The sequence below is a fragment of the Cyrtonyx montezumae genome, unplaced genomic scaffold (assembly GCF_038088225.1).
Source record: "Cyrtonyx montezumae isolate F1298 unplaced genomic scaffold, pur_monq_1.0 scaffold_4, whole genome shotgun sequence".
NCBI lineage: Eukaryota > Metazoa > Chordata > Aves > Galliformes > Odontophoridae > Cyrtonyx > Cyrtonyx montezumae.
The window spans coordinates 16,904,613-16,923,773 of NW_027072045.1; the positions used below are offsets into that span (position 1 = coordinate 16,904,613).

Genomic DNA, 19,161 nt, shown 5'->3' on the forward strand with positions numbered 1-19,161 from the left:
ACTGAAGCTTTTGCTACTCCTATACGGAAAGAAAAATCTCAGTAACTGAAAAGTACAGCAGTATTAACAAACTACAGCACTTAAAAACTATCCATAAAGGTACTGGAAAGCAAATATGTTAACAACACAGTAAACATACCCCAGCTGTCAATGAATGTAGAACATTTCCATTGAATGAAATACTCAAATTCACATAGATTAGAGCAATCAACAAAATAACGCATAAGATTCTCAACTGCTTCAAATATACTTCAGTAGACGCACTCATTCATGTAATGCACTCAGAGATCAGAACAGAAACCATCAGTTAATTTTTTTTATATTGTCTCCCTACATTTGGATCCAGTAAATGTAATTAAATTGTTTACCCGAATTATTTATAGAGCTACCTAACAATACATAAAAGTTGATCTGCAAATTTATTAGGAGAATCAGTAACAACACGTCTGAATTGTTAGTTGACTCCTAGAGTCATAGAGTACCGGGTATGGGCCCAGATCTGAGGAAACCTGACAGTTTTCCTCAGAAGCTGACCACTACTACTGAAGTACTCATCTATCCCAACAGAAATGCCAGCATGCCTAACAAACTGTGAAGTCAAGGAAAGAACATGTAGCTCTGAGGCAGCAAAAATAGTGTAGCTTACTGAAAAGCACTCGGCACAATCGCAAGAACTGCTGAGATGTCAGAGTTGAGACTTCGTTTCTTTCCTCAGGATGCGTTTGAACTACAGTGAATGAGCTCGCTTGCCTCATTTGGCCTTAGAACTCAAATCTGTTTGATGACTCAGAAGTTTAAACCATGGAAGGATTAGTGAAATACAGCAAACTGCAGAGAACAGGGCAGGCACATGTCTGGAAGCTGAGAGTAAAAACAACAAACTACACAAAGCATTAAACAAACTCTGACTTTGTAACAGAGATTTCAACATATATGCATTTTGACAGCATCACCTATTTCTTCCTACCTTAAATATGAGAGATTCAAATACTACTTACCCAAGAAAGCTTTTTTACAGACTCAGTAGTGAGCTCTAATTCAGCTAGGCTACGAGCAATGATTCTATATTTTTGTTTGTTTAGCTCATGTTACTTGGGAATTAGTATAAGCTGAATTAGAAGGGATATGGTTAGACAAAATTAAGTTCAAGTAAATGAAGCATAATTATATAGATTATACTGTTGTCACCAGTAAAACTAAAATTACTTATTTCTTTTCTTTTCCATGGTTTTTTTCACCTACTACACCAAACCTCTGCTAAACAGTCACAAGACTTAATATAGTTTTACTTCATGAATTGTGTCTTTGTCACTAGCTTTTATCAGATTGTACAGGAAAAGGTGTTTGTCATCCTTCCCTAACATGAAAACTTTGTCAACTATTGTGTAGACAAAATGCCTCAAGTCTTGCTTTGAGCAAAGCGTTAGAATAACTACAATTACAGCACCAAGAAACAAAACAAAACTCCACATTTTTTAAGGTGGTAAAGAAAGGAGATGGCCAAAAGGGATTGATCCATCTTCTGTTTTCTGAAGTTGAGAACAAGCCACAGAGGATGCACAAAAGAGCTATAAAATTTCAAGTGGGGAAAAAAAATCAGTTCTTAAAGATTTTAATTCAACAGCAAAAAAAGCATAACGATAAACAGTTGGTACTTGATGACAGACAAGCTCAAATGAGAAAGAAGTCACACACCTATGACTGGAAGCATCAGTGACAACCGGAAAAAGCAGGTAGATGGTTGTTCTAAGGGTTCCTCCAAAGGCTTTGCATGAATACTACTGTCTACCAACTACTGAGCTTAAAATAGAGGTTACTGAGTTAAAACAAATGACATTTTATAAAGCATGTTTGAGAATAGCTATAGGTATCTCCGTAAGCTTTATAATTTATGAATTGGCTTATTTTCCCTATCATGTTCCTGTTGACCTCCTATCCTATATTCTGCTGTGCCATCACCCACTCAATGACCTGATTTTTTTTCTCTCCACAAGACTTTTCTTTCATGTAAACGAGTCCCCTGTCCATGCGCCTCTGTTTTCACAACCTTTGCTACTTCTGTCTTGGTGGTTTTGCCAGCCAACACTACCCACACCCATTTTCCTCAACTGCCATCCATGCAGAGAAGTCCTTTAATTTGATTGGACTCCCTTCTCCACCAAACGTCCTTTCCATCACAATACTGCTATTTGCAGTTGAGGGTTTTTTTGTTTTTGTTTTTGTTTTTCATTCTTGTTATTGTTGTTTCACACCCAGTAGGCACAAAGGGCAGTCTGCTTACTTTCTCCTTACAGTCTCAAGTTTATCATGCAACTCTTGTATTTTCTCTATAAAGTAAACCCATTCTGTTTTCAGTCTTTCTTCATTGACAACATTTTCTCTAACTTTGCTCTTTTTTAAGCTCTGAGGTGAATTCCTTCCATTTGATCTGTATCCCATGGAATCATAGAACCGTTTGGTTTTGAAGGGATCTTAAAGACAGTTCCAACCTCTGCCACAGGTAGGGACACCTGTGACAAGCTCAGGCTGCTAGGTCCCCATCTTGCCTGACCTTGAGCGACTCCAGGGATGTGGCATCAACAGCTTCTTTGGGCCATGTTCTTTTGAAAAAAGGGCTCAAAGCTGTTCATCAACTGTGAAACAACTCCTGCATGGCTTTTCTTACGCTCATTTTGTGCCCTCCAGTAAAAATGCAAACACATTACCAAAAGATGACATAATTAACCAACAGAAAGTCTGTAAGGCACTGTAATCAACAAGTGTTTTTTGCTATTTTTACTAGTCCTTCCACTCCGACAAAGACTGAGATTGTTTTTCGTACAGTAGCAGAAATCTCTTATTGTCATGGCTCCAAAAATTATTCTGTCATTGTGAAATAAAATAATAGAATATTGATTGTATTTTACCATCAATTAAGTGCTGCAATTTCATTTCTTCATTCAGAAGTAACAGAACAGAAGTAATTTTGTTTGCATTAAAATAAATGTAGTGAATTTCCAAACTACTCAAATATTGTTTTTTTTCTTTACAAATTGAATTGGAAGGCATAATTTTAAATTAATGAGTATGTGACAGTTTTTAGGAAGTTTACATTTACAGTTCCCTTACCTATAACGTAAAAGAGTACTATATGTTTTAAATTATCTTTTCTACTTCATGAAAGTAACATAACAGGATATTACAGCAATCTGAAACCTAGAAGAAAATGTGATTTCTAATGCTCATTTACTCTCTTAAAATAATAGTAAATTTGAAGAGTAACAGTATTATTTCACAGTACTTTAACATATAACACCACTAGTAAATTCATAAAATATTAATTGCATTATCCTCAGTTAAGAAAGCTCCTACACTGACACAAAACCAGAGATAACCAGAAATAACTCTTCTCAGGAAATGAAGCAAAATCACCCTTTTCTGACCATTCTAAACAATTTTTGATCACTTAGGCTTCACATTAGTAACTGTGCTGGTTTCTTACTTGGAACTGTTCATGTCATAATAGCCTGTAGGCCACTGGATGACGAAGTACATGAAAATAAAATTGGGTGTTTGCCACATTATGCCCTTCTGAGATTAGTAAAATTTTCAGAGCAGTTCCTGTGGCTGCAGTTCCATAGCTAGAGGGAAATCATATTAATACCTACAAATACAGAAACAAACTGCAGTTACATAAAGCCCACACAGACAATGGCTTTAGACAGTTATTTTCAGTATCATGGTCCAAAAACAGTGTTGCCAATCTGACTTGTTCAACCTCTGAAAACCCAGAAGAAGAGAATTTATTTTCAAAAATATCACAAGAATTTACAGAAAAGACTGTGCGTGTTTATGAGAGTCTAATAACTACTCTACTGTTACTAATAAATATTCATGTTCAAGAAATTTTTCTTCAATTTTTTTTCAGAGCTTTTCAATTTAATTCTGAAGAAGCAAATACAATTACACGACTACAGACGAAATATTTCCTAAACCAAACAGTAACATTGTAAAAGGCATTCAAGACTTCAGTTTCTTTCAGACTGAGATGTCCTTTTTTCCCCAGTGAATAACAATTTTAGAAGATACCACTTTTCCATGAAACAATATGCTTAAGTCAAAAGGTATGTACCTCTGCTTTATTCCAAGAAGTAGAGAAAAAGGAGATTGAAAAGGTGATTGGGGTTGGCAGAGGGAACCTAATGTAACAGCATTAGATCTATCCCCCCTTCTACAAGAGCTAAGAACTCGACTTCAGAAAGAAACCTAGAAAAGTGCATAAAACCTGTTGTACCCACTACAAATCAATTAAAAATAAAAATATTTCATTGTTGTACAATTGTGCCAAAACCTTTAAAATATTCACAATAAATATTTAAAGATTCTTTTAGCTTCATATTTCCAGATCTTTTATTACTGTTTTGCTATTTTGTAAGCAAAATATTTTCAATTCATTCTTGATAAATATCAATGATAATTTACTTCTTTCAGAATCATTAAAATGTGCAGTAATGCATTTTATACACAACAACTATTCCAAAGAACATACTTAGAAAATTTTGTCAATATGAAGTCCCTTAAACAAAACTCAAACAAAATATGTACTAGCAAAAAATTCTCATATTGGCTTATTTCCTAGAAAATGCGTGTATCATTCTACCTGAAATCAAAACCAAAACATTACAAATCAGCCAAAAAAGGATCAGGGCATTTTATAATTATTTTTTTTCCTGCACTAAGTCACTGAAGGTGACACTGAATAAAGGTGTTGACAACCAATACAATCTTTCTACTGCAATGAGGTACCGGCTCTTTGGATGGTGAATGTTTGTCATAGCTGTTATCTAACAGCCAGTTCAGGGAAACAGGAGGGTTAGCACATAGGACATCCTTCACACAGGGTAAAATGTTATTGCCATTCATTCAAGTTACACACGACAGCTTTGTATATGTGAATATAGGTGTTTTTTTATGGCCAATCAGTAGCAAAAGGCTTTTTAATATGCTTTTTTATATGCCTTCATGTCTTTCAGAAAGGAGATCATCTGCCTTAAGAATCCACAAAAAACAGACTTGTTACAGGTATGTATAAACTCAGTATACGTGTGTACTTGTAAATTGAAGACAAAAGAGCAAGAGTTGAAAAAGGAAAAGAAAAATCAAGAGTGGATTTACATGCAAAAATATGTTACTAACCTGTAAAACTTGAGTCATCTATGAAATAATAATTAAAAAAATTATCTGTTTCTAGTGCTCTTAAAACTCTTATTATATCTGACACTCATATTTACACCAGTATTTTTAGCAATAGTCACTCACTTTTATAGAATATGAAAACAAGGAATTTCACACGACAACTTGATAGTGAAATAGTTGCAATGTGAAAGAAATAAATGCAAAGTATATCTAAACAACTTACAAATACTGATATTACACTCTATTTCAAACAAGTTGAAATATAAAATACACACTTAAATCTGAGAGGCATTTTTATTTCATATTGTTTATATTTAATCCCTACTTCATTTTCCACGGAGCAAGAGTTCTAAGTGTCCTTAAAGCACCGTTATTAAACGTAGACATTATAGATCCAACATGAGATTAGAAAACGTCCACCTACTCCACTTCTGACTCTGGAAATAAAACTACCTAAATATAATCAGATCCTTGTATTACAGGCCAGAGAAATGTAAATCTTACCAGCGAAATTGTCCTCCATGGAATTTCAGATTCCTCCTAAAATGCCAGCAGAGCAGGTACTTCCAACACCGTCCAAAGCCTGCGCGCTGCACTTGTCCAAACTAACAGTCAGGCAACAGCTGCTCAGTTTAAAGCTACAAACTGTGGCAAAATGCATAACTGACGTGCCTTGTGTAAGCCATGAAGAAGACATGCATTTGGCTCGCACACTGAAAGGTCAGGTTACCCACCTCCCCAGATAAAAGCTGTAACACTGGGACTCGAATGGAAGGAAGTTTACAAATTAAAGAGTAGCGTGCATCCTGCTAAGACTAAAAGCATTTGATTTTGACAGCGGAGTTATAAACAAAAGCCATTTTAATTCTGCTGGATTTTTGTCCTTAAATATATTAAATAATAAGAAGAAATAAGAGCCTACACCCAAACTTTTGCACAAGTTATATTTATATCAGTGTTGTTTAAACAGGCCAAAAGTAATAAACTGAGTTAGTTTTGTTTTAGGAAACTTCAGCCGAAGCATTACAAGAACAGCGGCATGGATTTCTTTATTAGTGAATGCCCTGCCTTCACAGCTTCACTGCGCTCTGTGCTGCAGCCTCCAATAAAACCAACAGTGCTGGCTGCAGCAGGACAAAGGGCTATGACTTCGGCAAGGATCCAAAGTTTCTTTGAAAGGCAAAGAAGAAGAAAACCTTCCTGAGGCTTCCAGAAATGCATATAACTGTAAAGAAATTACAGATTGTGGGACTTGAAAAGACAGCAGACTTTGAGGCTGTCCTCACGTTGGCAAGCTACGTGGGCACCAAAACTATGCCTTGATCCAAGCAGCCATCCATGGCTGGCTCCCGCATTTTTATGACTTCTCTTCATTCTGACCTTAGCCTTGTCTACACAGTTTACATCACTTTCACAAGCAGCAGGGCTACATCAGTGAGAAAAATTGTTATGAAATTTGCTAGAGTACACAAGGTTGAAAAACAATATGCTGCCACTAGAAACCTTTCTCCATTTCCCCAGGAAGTTGAAGGGAGTGATCTGTGCAGACCTGGAATGCAAGTATTACACTTAGAGTCACTTTGTTTATACGGTTAATATATGTCTTGTCTGAAAAACCTCTACTGGATGAACTATCAGAGAACACAGCCAACGTACCACTGTTTTCTCATTGACAACACCAGAGTATTCTTTCTTGATTAAGAACAGTAATTTAGGATTGTTTCCAACTTCGGGTTGAAAACTAGTGCACTTAGATTTCTGAAGAACTCACATTAAAGATCATAGTATAAGGACTATTATAGGGGTATGACACAGATATTCAAATTTGACTTTATTTGTAAATATCAATTTTATTAACGCTATTTCCCTATAAAATTAACCATCCAGTTAAATATTTCTCATTGCAATAGGGTCAGTATTACATAATTTTCCACTAATTATAAATGTGAATGTCTGAAAATCTAAAGAAAACAATCAGAATAATTTCGGTTCTAAGAAGAAAACTATAAGTTGCAACATAGAATTTGACCAAAAATAAGAAGTCTCATTATAAGTTAAAAAAAAAAAAAACAAAACATTATCCTACAATTGTTGATTCTCTTCTAATTTGTTTCCTAGAAACAGAACTTCAACAGAATCTTTACAGATGACTCTTGAGTCATCTGGAGGCTTGAGGTCCTTGGGGTTTTTTTTGCTTCTGATTGACACGCTAACATAAACATTCCAAAAAGTTCCATTCTACACTTCAAAAGTTCCCATGGAAATTACTTTTACAAGGCCCATTCAAACAAATGCTCAGACTTTTAAAATAATAAACAATAATAAGTAGTTTAGGGATTAACCATCTGCACTTAGAATCTCATTTCTTTTTTTTTCTGAAGAATAATTACTCCTCATTTAAAAAATGTGGTTTTAAAATTATAATTGTTGCCTGCCCTACCAACCTTCTCTCATCACTCATCCACAGACATATACTGCATCTCCTTCTTTACAACACAACTCTCACAACAGTGGCAGAATCACACTGTACATGTTCTTTTCTGGTGGGAGCAGCAGCTACAGGCTACCAACAGAAGTACTGTTGGAAGCAGATTCACCTGCAGAAGTTAAAGGACTGTACATCAAACTGCCAATAATATTAATTGAACCAAAATCTATACAAAAATATACTAAATTGAGTGGTTTCTAAACTGTTCAGCTCTATACATCAGTTAGGATATCTAGATTCATACAGACATACTTTCAGTACCATGTGTATGTTACCTGCTCTGTCCAAAGGAAACACTGTACACATGAAATCATTTCTATTTTGTTTTTTTAAACTCAGGTTTCTTGCATTAGTTAACTTTTTCAGTGTACTTACTGCCTGGATCAATTAGGTATCTTTCCATCTTGCAGCAAAACATATATTTGTACACCCTAAAAGAGCCATAAGTGTGAGAAGAGCAATTCTGGCAAAGCTTAATTCCTTATGCCAACAATGTCCTTTTCACTACCAAAACCTTGCTGCATAAACAGTAGATTTAAGAACAATATAGCCTGCCTGCATATAAACAACAAATTAGTTTTCTTCTGCTCTTGGTCAAAAATTGTTGTCTCTATATAAGTTCTGGGTGACTGTGCTCTGGAATCTCAAAAAAAGCAGTAAGGGATATATACAAAAAAAAAAAAAAAAGCAACAACACATGAACTGCAACAATAACTATATCCTCTAATCCAATTCCAGTGAAAATTCTGGCTCTAACAACTATGAATAAACTTCTATAATAATTAATTTGCATGAAACAGAACAGGCTGAGAAGCAGGATTTCCTTTCCAGGGAAAGAAATTTGGTTTCAATCCAAATTGTATTGAAAGACATTCCCAAAATTTCTTACTAACCAGAAATTTTGAATTACATACAGACACTAAAAGAGTGCAGCTGGAATGTCTTCAGTACTTGCAAGTGAAAATTATGTTCTCTATTGTAACAAAGACACTGACAAGGATGTGAACTTCACCGACCAGCTGTGGGAACTGCAAGCCTTGGTGGTTCCCGACAGCCCACTCTCAGAATGCCCCTGGGCCAGCAGGACCTGAGCTGCAGCTCCTCAGCAGGGAGCCAGCTGAGAGCAGTGCTTCCAGCCTCGCTGCTCTGCTACAGAGCAGGCCCTACACCCGTTCTTAAAGACTCTCATTCTGAGATTCACGTGACTTGGAGCTCTGGTTTGGAGGTCTGGCATGTTTCGAAGTCTGCGTGTAGAACTCAAGAGTCCACCCACTATTTGTCCCAAGGGCATTAGCTTTCTACTGCATTGAGACTGAACTAAAGTTGCTGGTCTGAGCTTCAATTTCTAAATTGTTTATGTCTTTCTTACCAGGAAAACTTCCTTTGTTGCTTCATAGGTGTACTAGTGATCAGAACAATTTAGAATCGTTCTTACTGTACAGAGAAAGGCAAGGGTTTAGAGTATTTTTAACGACAGTTCCCACTCACCTCTGAAGAAAGCAGCTACTCCAAGTCTGAATGTTAGAGATCTAAACAAGTGCTATCATGCGTGCTTCAGTGACTAGGTAAGAGTAGAAGAGTTTGTTGCGACGCTGGTTATTTTAAAAGTTTTGTTAAAGTATGGCAGCAAGTCCTTATGTTCTAGACAAAAAAAAAGGAATATATTTTTTGCATACTTCTTTAATTTCAGAAATTAGCAAAAAGACTGTACAAGTGGAAGAATTTGGTGCAATTCTATGTATCACCTGAGCTAAAAACAGGCACTAAAAACATAGTTCCCACGAAATCAAAAGGAGAAGCAACCAGGTTCAAAGCCTGCTGCCTAGTCCTATTGCCACAGTGACATTCTACTGCAACTAACAATCACGTTGTTGAATTTATGACTACAGTAAACCCATAAATGAACTTCATTAAAAAAAGAAAAGCATCAGTAACTCCTAACTTCCAAGGTTGATGGAAACCTTTTCTCAACAGAAGGCTATCTCTCTCACTGAAATAACTGCATGGATTATATTCACATAGTGAATCTCTCAACTTTTCCTTTCAGTACAGTTACACATTTTCTACTTTCTGCTTCCTCTAGCATTTCATGTTTCTCTGACAGCACAAGAACAGACCTTCCAAAAGAACACAGTCAGCAAACAATACTCCCAGCCCTGGACAAAGAGCTTGTCCCACCTCTTTCAACTTTGGAATGGAAATCATTATATTTAATTTTTAAAGCAAAAAAATTTTTTAGAAAGACGATAAACTGAAGCTTCAAGATCAGCCTGGATGGGGCTCTGAGCAACGTGACTGAGCTGTAAAGGTCCCTGTTCATTGCAGGGGAATTGCACTAGATCATCAAGAGTCCCTTCCAACTCAAATGATTTTAGTATTCTACAATTTTAAGTTTGAGTTAAAATTTCTGAGTGACAAAATAGTAATTAGATAGTCCAGCAAGTTGTATTTATGCCTATGTAACATCACAAATTACTTCTGGATATACTGAAATGACGTAGAGAATCTTTTGCTTTTGTAACACATTATATTTCCACCTACAACAGTGCTATTGGTGTTTAAATTTTCACTAGTGGTCTCTTTTACTTAGCTTAAATCATTAATATGGTTGCCTACCTCTCTACAGTGAGATATAGTGCAATGATGCTCAAACTACCACTACGTCATCTGCCTCCAACACCAGAAAAGCTGATGTTTTGGAGGACTATTAGCTGCAGTTGCTTAACTTGTTCTCAGACAAATTACTGTAGGGTATTTCCCTGCATCATGAGAGCACTTCAGTTTGGGCCACAGTGAGTCAGCAAGAGGTCAAGTGTCTCTATGCTGCACAAGCCAGACACATCTGTAATTTCTGCCTTTCTGAAAGAAACAGATCAGTGCTCTGCTGCATTTCGATCTGGGACTTTGTACTCAGACCTTTGAATGTACCATGACATCTTACTAAATTTTAAATCCTTTCTCAAGTACAAGTTTAAAGGAAGAATTCTAAGACTTATGTTCTCACACAACACTTGAAAGTCTGTCCTTTTTTTGTCATAGCTTGTGAAACACAGTCACAAGAAGCATTCTGATCAAAATAGTAAAAGCAAAACGCTATCATGCTATCAATGCCCTCCTTTCTTCGACAGGCTAATAGATGCAAAGAAATGCAACTTAAAAAGACACAATGCTAATTTTCTATTGCTGTTAGCAATTCAGGGCAGTGCACAACACTGAAATGACTTCTTGGTCACTGATAACCTCCGACTGCCAAAGCAGATTCTTATTATCATCTCCCCAGCCTCTCTGTAACATGTGACAAATAACTCAGATATACTGCTATCTTGTCTAAGAAAGCAAGGTGATGAATGCACAAGTTCGAACCATTTCTGGAGGGCAATGAACCACCAGCTGAAGGACACATCTTCATATTAAAAAACACTAGGACCAACGTAATTATTTGCTTTTCAAACATAAAGTGAATTGGTCAGATGACATGCTGCATCTTACAATAAATACCATGCTGCATTTGACAACAGAGGTGTTATAAACTGAAACTTTTTACCGGAAACTAATCTCATTGAAAGCTGAGGTTAAATCCAGGAGTAAGAGAGGGTGTTGGACAGACTAAAATAACATTTTTAAGAATCGTTATGTCTTTCTTGAAAGGCTATGAATAATAAACACAACTCTAACTTCACAACACTGTTGGGCTCCTTGCTAATGCTGATGTCTCTGTTTGCCAAGTAACATTCTATAAATGATTTTAGGAAGGATTCTGTTACAAGCATCTTAGTCACTTCTCAGTTATATCACTGTGACATACCTTAAAAGAGACCTCCCATATTCAGAAAATTTTAATATCCAAAAGCCACAGCTATCTCATCCTCAACAGAGATAATGACATTAAACCAAATCGAACCTCTACTCCCTACACACACTTCTGCAGTAATTGCAAATCAAGTTCAATATTTTAGTTTTCTCCCTCAAGGTCTCAACTGCATGAGCTCAGAACATCAACACAGGCATAGACCAAATCATATGAGCATGAGCATTGCGCTGATCCCCAATCCAGTGCAAAGTCTCCTGGTACACGAAGAACATGTGCAGGTACTACCTCAGGCTCTAAAAACTGTTGCCTCGGGCCTCAGTGACAGTCACCAGCAGGGCCTATCAGGCGCTGTGGCAACATGCCTCTTGGGAGGAAGACATTTGTAAACTAAGGATTAAGCATCCTTAAGGTCTTGAGCAGGTCCAGGATATCAGACCCCTGTGCTCTCTTTTCCCACTCTTTAGGAAGAAGGTACATCACATTGCACCACCAAGAACACAACTCAGTTCCCTTAGCCTTGTCTTCCATAGTTGTCACAGAAATATATATGTTTACTTTTCCAAAGCAATCATCTCCCTGCCCCCAAAACAAATTAAAACAAAAAAGCAAACAAAAGGAAAATGAAAAACCCTATCAAAATAAGACAGTGCACTATACATACCTCTGTCTCTCAGAGGATATGTGAAGCCTAGTTATGTGGCTCCACATACTGGTGAAATTCACTCAGGTGTCATCTGTACCTGTTCTTTTATCACCACAGGCACTCTCACACATTTGAGTTACCTGAAGAGAGACTATTTCAAACTGAAAAGGGCCACACACTGGGATGCAAGTATAAAAACTTGATCTGAATACAAATTATATCACTATTTGCCTGAAAAACTTTGTTATCTGATTCTGTCATTTTATTGTAAATCTTTGGAAAATACATCTACATACTTCAATTCTACAATGGTACATCTTGAGATATTACTTCTTTTTGTTACAAGGTAGCGTGATGACAAATCCCCAGATTAATTCAGTAGTCTAGGAAATATTCTAGGCACTAATTACAAACTAATTTAAAAGACAGTTACTGTTACGTACAAAAATCCTGTTCTAATGCAGTTAATTCATAACAAGCCGGCATTTTCTCTAGTTCAGCTTCCAAAAATGACTGCACTAAATCACTGAAGGGAATCCTCAGTCCATATTTAAGACCATCAGCATGGAATGTTAATACATAACATCCATTGTCAATAGATATTATACACATAGAAAATACCCCCAAATATTCCAAATGATCAGATCCTAGGAAGATGAGGAATCCAGGAGAAGACCAACAGTTAATCGCTTATCAAACGTATATGCTTATCAGACAGTTCTCTGCTGGCAACTATCTGCATAATGACAACAAAATGAACTAAGTGTAAAGTATACACCTTTCTGAAGTCCTAAACCAAGTTGTATCATGAACAGGAGCTTCACATAACTAAGAAATATTATAGAAAGGAGAACCCTAACAACAGTTTCAGCATTATCTTCGAATGCAGACAAGAATGTTACAGTAAGAAAAATGTTGAAAATGTGTCTGTTCTGTAATAATCTTTTCCATTTTACTTACTTAAATCACTTACTTAAATTTACTTACTTATTATCAGAGAATGAATTGCAAATAAAGACCTTTGAGAACATGAAAATATTTTTACCTGTTGATTTCATATGAATATATAAAATACAGAATATTATATAGTATTTTGCAATACTCCCTGCACTTACAATGGACAAGGTGGGAATGTTAAATCTTTATTACCTTTAAGCATTGTTCTTCCAGTTGATCCTCCGAAGATATTTAGAAGACCACTTCTTGCTCCTAATGATGTAGTAGCTTCTAGTAAAGCACCAGTTATATAGTTAGAGAGCGCAGTCCTCCGTAAAGTGGCACGATATTGAGAGAAAGCACCTGTTGCACATGGCTTTACACATAAACCACCACCTCTGCATACACAGGCTGTATCTAAGGCTGGGAGTTTTCTCAACAGATGAGGAAAATACTCAAAGATGTCTTCTGCTCTTTCCTCTCTCACTGTATTGAGGATCTGTGAGAAATGAAAAAGGATGAAGTTAGTCTGCTTGCTTAGGATAACAAACTAAAGATTAAAAAAAATCCAAATTAGCATGACTTGATGCAAAGATCAGCAGACTCTGCAAGAAGGTACTATGTTAAATGCTGCATTTACACATTAAACCTAATGTATCTAAGAAGCTAGAACAGACATACAGATATTTTGCAATGTTTTTTCACACTGGCTATTTAAATATGACAGCATTCTGGCTTTAAATCTACAGTTAACAGCATTCTACTGAAAACTGTTTTTCAGGATCATGAATAGACAAAAAGAGCAATACATCCGGTCAACATTTAAAATAAAGTATATACAAAAAAGTATTTATACTGCTATTAAACATTTTGTATTTTCAGTGAAGTCTTACAGATATCAGTAGCAGAAAAACAGATCCACTCAGGGTTTGCACTTTTTCTTACCGAGTAGGGCGGGTTTTTGTAAACAGAAATGGTTTTAATCACTGTGAGCAATCATTCAAAATGTTCTGGTGTCATGTTCATTGCATTACTTCCAGCCTACGCACAGGTCCTCTATCTAATATTGGTTTAGTACTCTTTTTCCAATATTTGTGCTAACACACTAATGAACTTCAGTCTGTGGCTTAGCAACTAAGTAATGTTTGCTTATTTAAGAGTCTAATGATCAAAGCAAGAATCTGGAAGAAATCTTTTCATTTAGTATACAAGGAGAGACTTGATTCTTTGTATTCTTGTATGTTGACCTATTGATTAACATTAATAATTTGTTTCAACTTCTATGATTTGTAATTGCATAGTAAAAAACTTCTAAACTAAAAAAATTAACACAGGAGACAGTCGTATCTCTTACTTTGACTGATGCCAAGACAATTTTCAGGGCGCTGTCCCCCAGACACTAAGCATATATGCATACAACTGACATCCTATCATTAAATCAATGTTATTAAATAAATTGGTTTTGCCTGAGATAGTTATTTTCACAAGGTATTTTTTGTTAACATAGTAAATCAAAATGTATGCTTTTAATGTATTTTCTCCTTTGATGCCCAAAGGAAATAAGCTGATGGTACAATGAATACTTCTTGCAATTCATGGCCTCTTTCTGCTATTCTTACCCTCATATCAAGAAAATCCAGGTAACTCCTGGCATGGCAGAAAGCACATCCAATTCTACGCTGCAAGCATACATGTGCTTGGTCAAATGCTCAGACACTGTTTGCACAGCCTGGGCATGCTGCATGTCAGCAGCACCCACACTCCCAGGGAGGTAGACCAAAGCCCAGTCAGAAGAAAGGGGAGGTGAGCAGCTTCCAGCATGCAGTTCTACACATGTGCACTTCTATTGTATACTTGCATGTCCCTGTCATTGAGTGTGGGGTCAACTGCCCATCTCCACAAGGACCCTCTCCAAACACTATTAAACTCAGAAGTTAACAAGTTCTTGGTTTGTTTATGCCATAAAACAAGAAATCAAATACAATGACATAAAGCACACATCTTATCTTGGCTTTGTTTTCTTCAAAACTTCTTGGGGACAACATTAACTTTTATTCAAGATGTCATAATTTATTAACTACTGATGTAAGGAAAGGATTTCAAAAAGAGAACTGATATTTATTAGCAAAAATAATTTTTAAAAGTTTTTATGGTGCCTATGACTTATATAACTCAATTCCACTAGAAGTATAGCACGTTTTTGGAACTTTTTGACTCTCAGAAAGAACATTGCACATATCTACCTTTATTCATAAAGAATATCTACTCTTATCGACCCTGCAAGTGGTGAGTGTCTGCAGGGAGCTGTAGCACGGCCATTTGACACACCTTTCCACAAGGTGCACTGCTGGACTTGCCTTATACGTAGATCATGAGCATGTCACACACAGTAGACAAAATTAGACTTTTTTAGCTTCTTTAAAAAAATATTTAGTTTATGAAAATAATTTAACTTTTCAAAACCACAGTTAACTTCCAAAATATTTTTAAAATTGGGTTCTGCTACTTATACAGGCATGTTTTGCTGCCTGCACAACTACAGTTTCTTTCAGCTGCCAAAGCAAAGAAACCATTTGTTGACAGAAATAGGCGACAGTGTTTTGCTGGAGAGATTACACATAGAAAAATGGTGTTAATCTCTATTGTATAAAAGTAGACTTCAGGGCACTAGCTGTCTCCAAAGACTCTGTGCTTCATGTAACATTTTCAAATAGTGGCTGTTTTCAAGGGTCGAAGTTCTGTATGCAGAACTTCTGCTACCAAGAGACAAGGATACAAAAAATAATAATAATTAAAAAAAACAACAACAACAAAAAAAACCCCACCATAATATCTTAACTGCCATTAAATGAACAGAAACCATCAGAGTAGAAACATATTCAGTGGCAAGTGGAAAAAGCCCTTACTAAAATGCTGTAACTTCTGGTTAGCCCAGAAGTGGTCAAGCAGTTGGACTGTATGATTTCTGAAGGTCTCTTCCAACCAAACTATTCTGCTCTACACTACCTTTATTTATCCACAGGTAGCTGATAGAGAATACCATCCATCAGTGAGATTGAACAAGACAGTGGGGAAGCTTAATTTTACAGAGGAGACAAAGTTGATTATAAACCAGGGCTTAGGGCTCACCCTGACAGATGCAGTTACATCGAACTGTATCATTTACTTTCTCTACTGAAGAATGATTTCCTTAATTAAAAATGAACGTGAACCAAAAAGAGTAAAATGCAGCATTAAACTGACAGCCACTCCTCAAAAACAACCTCTCACAAATGGGTGTATCATTCCTCGTTCACTTTTTCCTTCTGTATTGAAGATTTCTAAGCCATCTGCAGTCCACTGCTGCCGTACCTCACATGCTTTATGTCAAGTTGTAATTCACAAGCAACTGAAGATAGAATCTGGATCTAAAAGTGCTGTAGTACTGAACATACTTCATTTCCTTTATTTAAAAACACATTTTAGATGCAGAGTAAAGCACTGACTTAATTACAAGAAGGATTTTAGGATGAACTTTCTTCTCTGTACCACTTTAATGACCACATATGTAAATCAGCATTTATATGCAAGTATAGCATCTCAGAATTCACTTCAAAAAATAAAAGCCATACGTGCTAATACTTTTTCTTTTCTCTTGGTGTTACACAATACTTTTTAAATAAATGTGCTACAACAGTTAATACTACTATAGCAGTATTCCAATGAAAGCATGTTGTGGCTTTGGTAAATGTTTACTTCTGTTCGTAAAGCTGAAAAAAAAATTTATTGGTAAGTAATAAGCACACAAAAACTACTTGCAGCACAAAACTTTCCACAGGACTACAGAAGAAAAACAAGCCCTCCAACTCAAAAAGGAAAACTAGCTTTAAAGTAAGAACTGAATTCAGGCCGAACTCCATCGCTATGGCTTACAAACAAGTCCATATTTGGAAAATAAATGGAAACAAAATAAGTCTTTGAGATTTTAGTAATGTAGATAATAAATCATCAGAACTTTACTTTAATAAAACACAGTTTTGCTTCTAGTAATTTAAAATGGTGTCTGCAAGTCAACTTTTTGATAACCTTCAGGCAATAACATTTCTTTACAGTGACAACAGACATATTTTGATAAGATATTCTTCAAAATAACTACAAGAACAAGGAACTTAATGCTGGCCTTGACATCATTTTTTTCCTCTTATAGTCTTCTCTTCTGAATAATTATTACTATAATTGCAAATTTTTACGCCCTTTTCTCCACACATTCTTGTAGATATACTGCATAAAAGTAGCAGAAACCTAAATACAATAAACATTCTTAGCCTTACAGTTTAACACAGATATTCCTCCCAAATTAGGCTAAGGTTTATGTATTCTGCTGTACTGTAAATACCGAACATAGAAGCTCACAAAACTAACTGTTGTGATTTCTTACTTAAAGTTATATGTACCTCTTCCTGTTTATCGTAATGCTTTTGTTGTTTATCTTTTTGCATTTGCTTCTGCCTCAGGTATTAAGCCTAGAACCTCAGGGGTATGTAATCAGACAAACATCTAGCAGCTGCTCAGCACACATGAACTCCAGAAACTAGAATTATGTATTAGAAAACAAGCTCAATTTATCTAACTTTATTATTGCAATAAAGAATTTGTTCGTCCAAAAAAGCTCAGCATAAAGAACAGCCATGCAAAATTATGCTTCTTACTATCATGCTACAAAAAATAATAGGAAATGTCTCCCTAAGGAGGGTCTTAACAGTTCACTGCATTGTTTCTGACACGAACTTGTGCAAAGTGTTTCTGAAAAACATTCACCAATATACCCAGAATGATCAAAACGAAGCACTGAAATGGAAGAGGTATTCATATGCTCATTTGGAACTATGCTCCCAAGTCCCGACTTTTTGGTCCCTTCAAGACTTAAGTATGAGTCTTTATCTACAGAATATTCTATGATGGAAGGGCTGCCTACAGCCAGTATTCCTGCAACACAATTCCTTCTTTTACTATATGCCTATAAAGACATTTTAAACACCTGTAAACCAGAACAGTACGCCACCAAGTAATAACTCTGAGGACAGCACAACTGAAAGATCATTTAAAAGTCTGAAAATATGAAAGTTCTAAAAAACCAGAGAGCCTAAACACAATTAAAAATATAAGAGTAATTGCTCTTAAAATTTCTTCTGTTCCTAGAAAAAAATTCACCAAATGAATAAATTCTGGTAGGGATTTTTCATTTGGAATGGCAGGATTTTCAGAAGAAAACTATTACATGTGCAAGGACAGTCCTAAGTTTTAGCTTTTATATTCTGTATTTATTCTACAACATTCTGTATGTATTTACATGTATTTATTTTATAACAGCAGGAAACTATAGCAGATAGTAATCTGCTGTGGAAAAAAAAAGCATTTGAGTCAGAAAGAAAGGAACACAAAGAGAAACTGGGTGGAGGGGAGAGTGGCTGAAAGAAAAAATATGATTACTAGAATGAGAATTTGCTCAGGACATCAAAAAGAAATAGGTATTAATGAACATGATTGATACTTCAGTCTTATTTCTTCCAAAATTGCATGTCAACATCATCCTCTGCAGCATTTACTTAATGAAAATCAAAAAGGGTGATGCTGATAGTCAGATCATTTTCTGAAGTAGCTGATGTTTTCCAACACTTACCTCATTCAGGTTATGACTGTACCCACACTGATTAGCTCACAGTGTCTCAAGATCACTGCTCTTTCTCACTATTATCACCTTTTGAAAAATGCTTTTATTTTAATTGGGAAATTTCTTAATGAAATTTCCATTAATAAATCACTTTTTCTGACATTCTTACCTACAAAAGTGCTCACGCCATTAACCTCAATATACCATTCAACATTATTCTTCCTAGAAAAGAGTGAGGCCATAGCCTGAGGAACATTTCTTTCAGCTACAAGAGCCATTTTGAGCAAAAATATTTTAATGTGCATCCCATGATATACTTTACTTTGACTCACCGTTACTCTCCATACCATACAATGCTAAGTTGTTAATGACTTGATTGAACTGACAGCTGTCAGAGCTGAAGAAACACTGAAAGACAGACCAAGTTATGAAAGAAAGGTCTGCCACTGATCTTGGAG

The 19,161-nt window shown here is 35.9% G+C and overlaps 1 protein-coding gene across 1 annotated transcript in view; it reads right to left on the reverse strand.

The window, feature by feature from the left end:
• Window positions 1-19,161, reverse strand: part of PLCE1 (phospholipase C epsilon 1) — a 122,047-nt gene that overhangs the window by 67,204 nt on the left and 35,682 nt on the right. Inside the window, exon 2 of the mRNA XM_065746152.1 lies at window positions 13,267-13,552. Within this exon, the coding sequence (XP_065602224.1) occupies window positions 13,267-13,552 (286 nt within the window). The remainder of the gene's footprint in view (window positions 1-13,266; window positions 13,553-19,161) is intronic.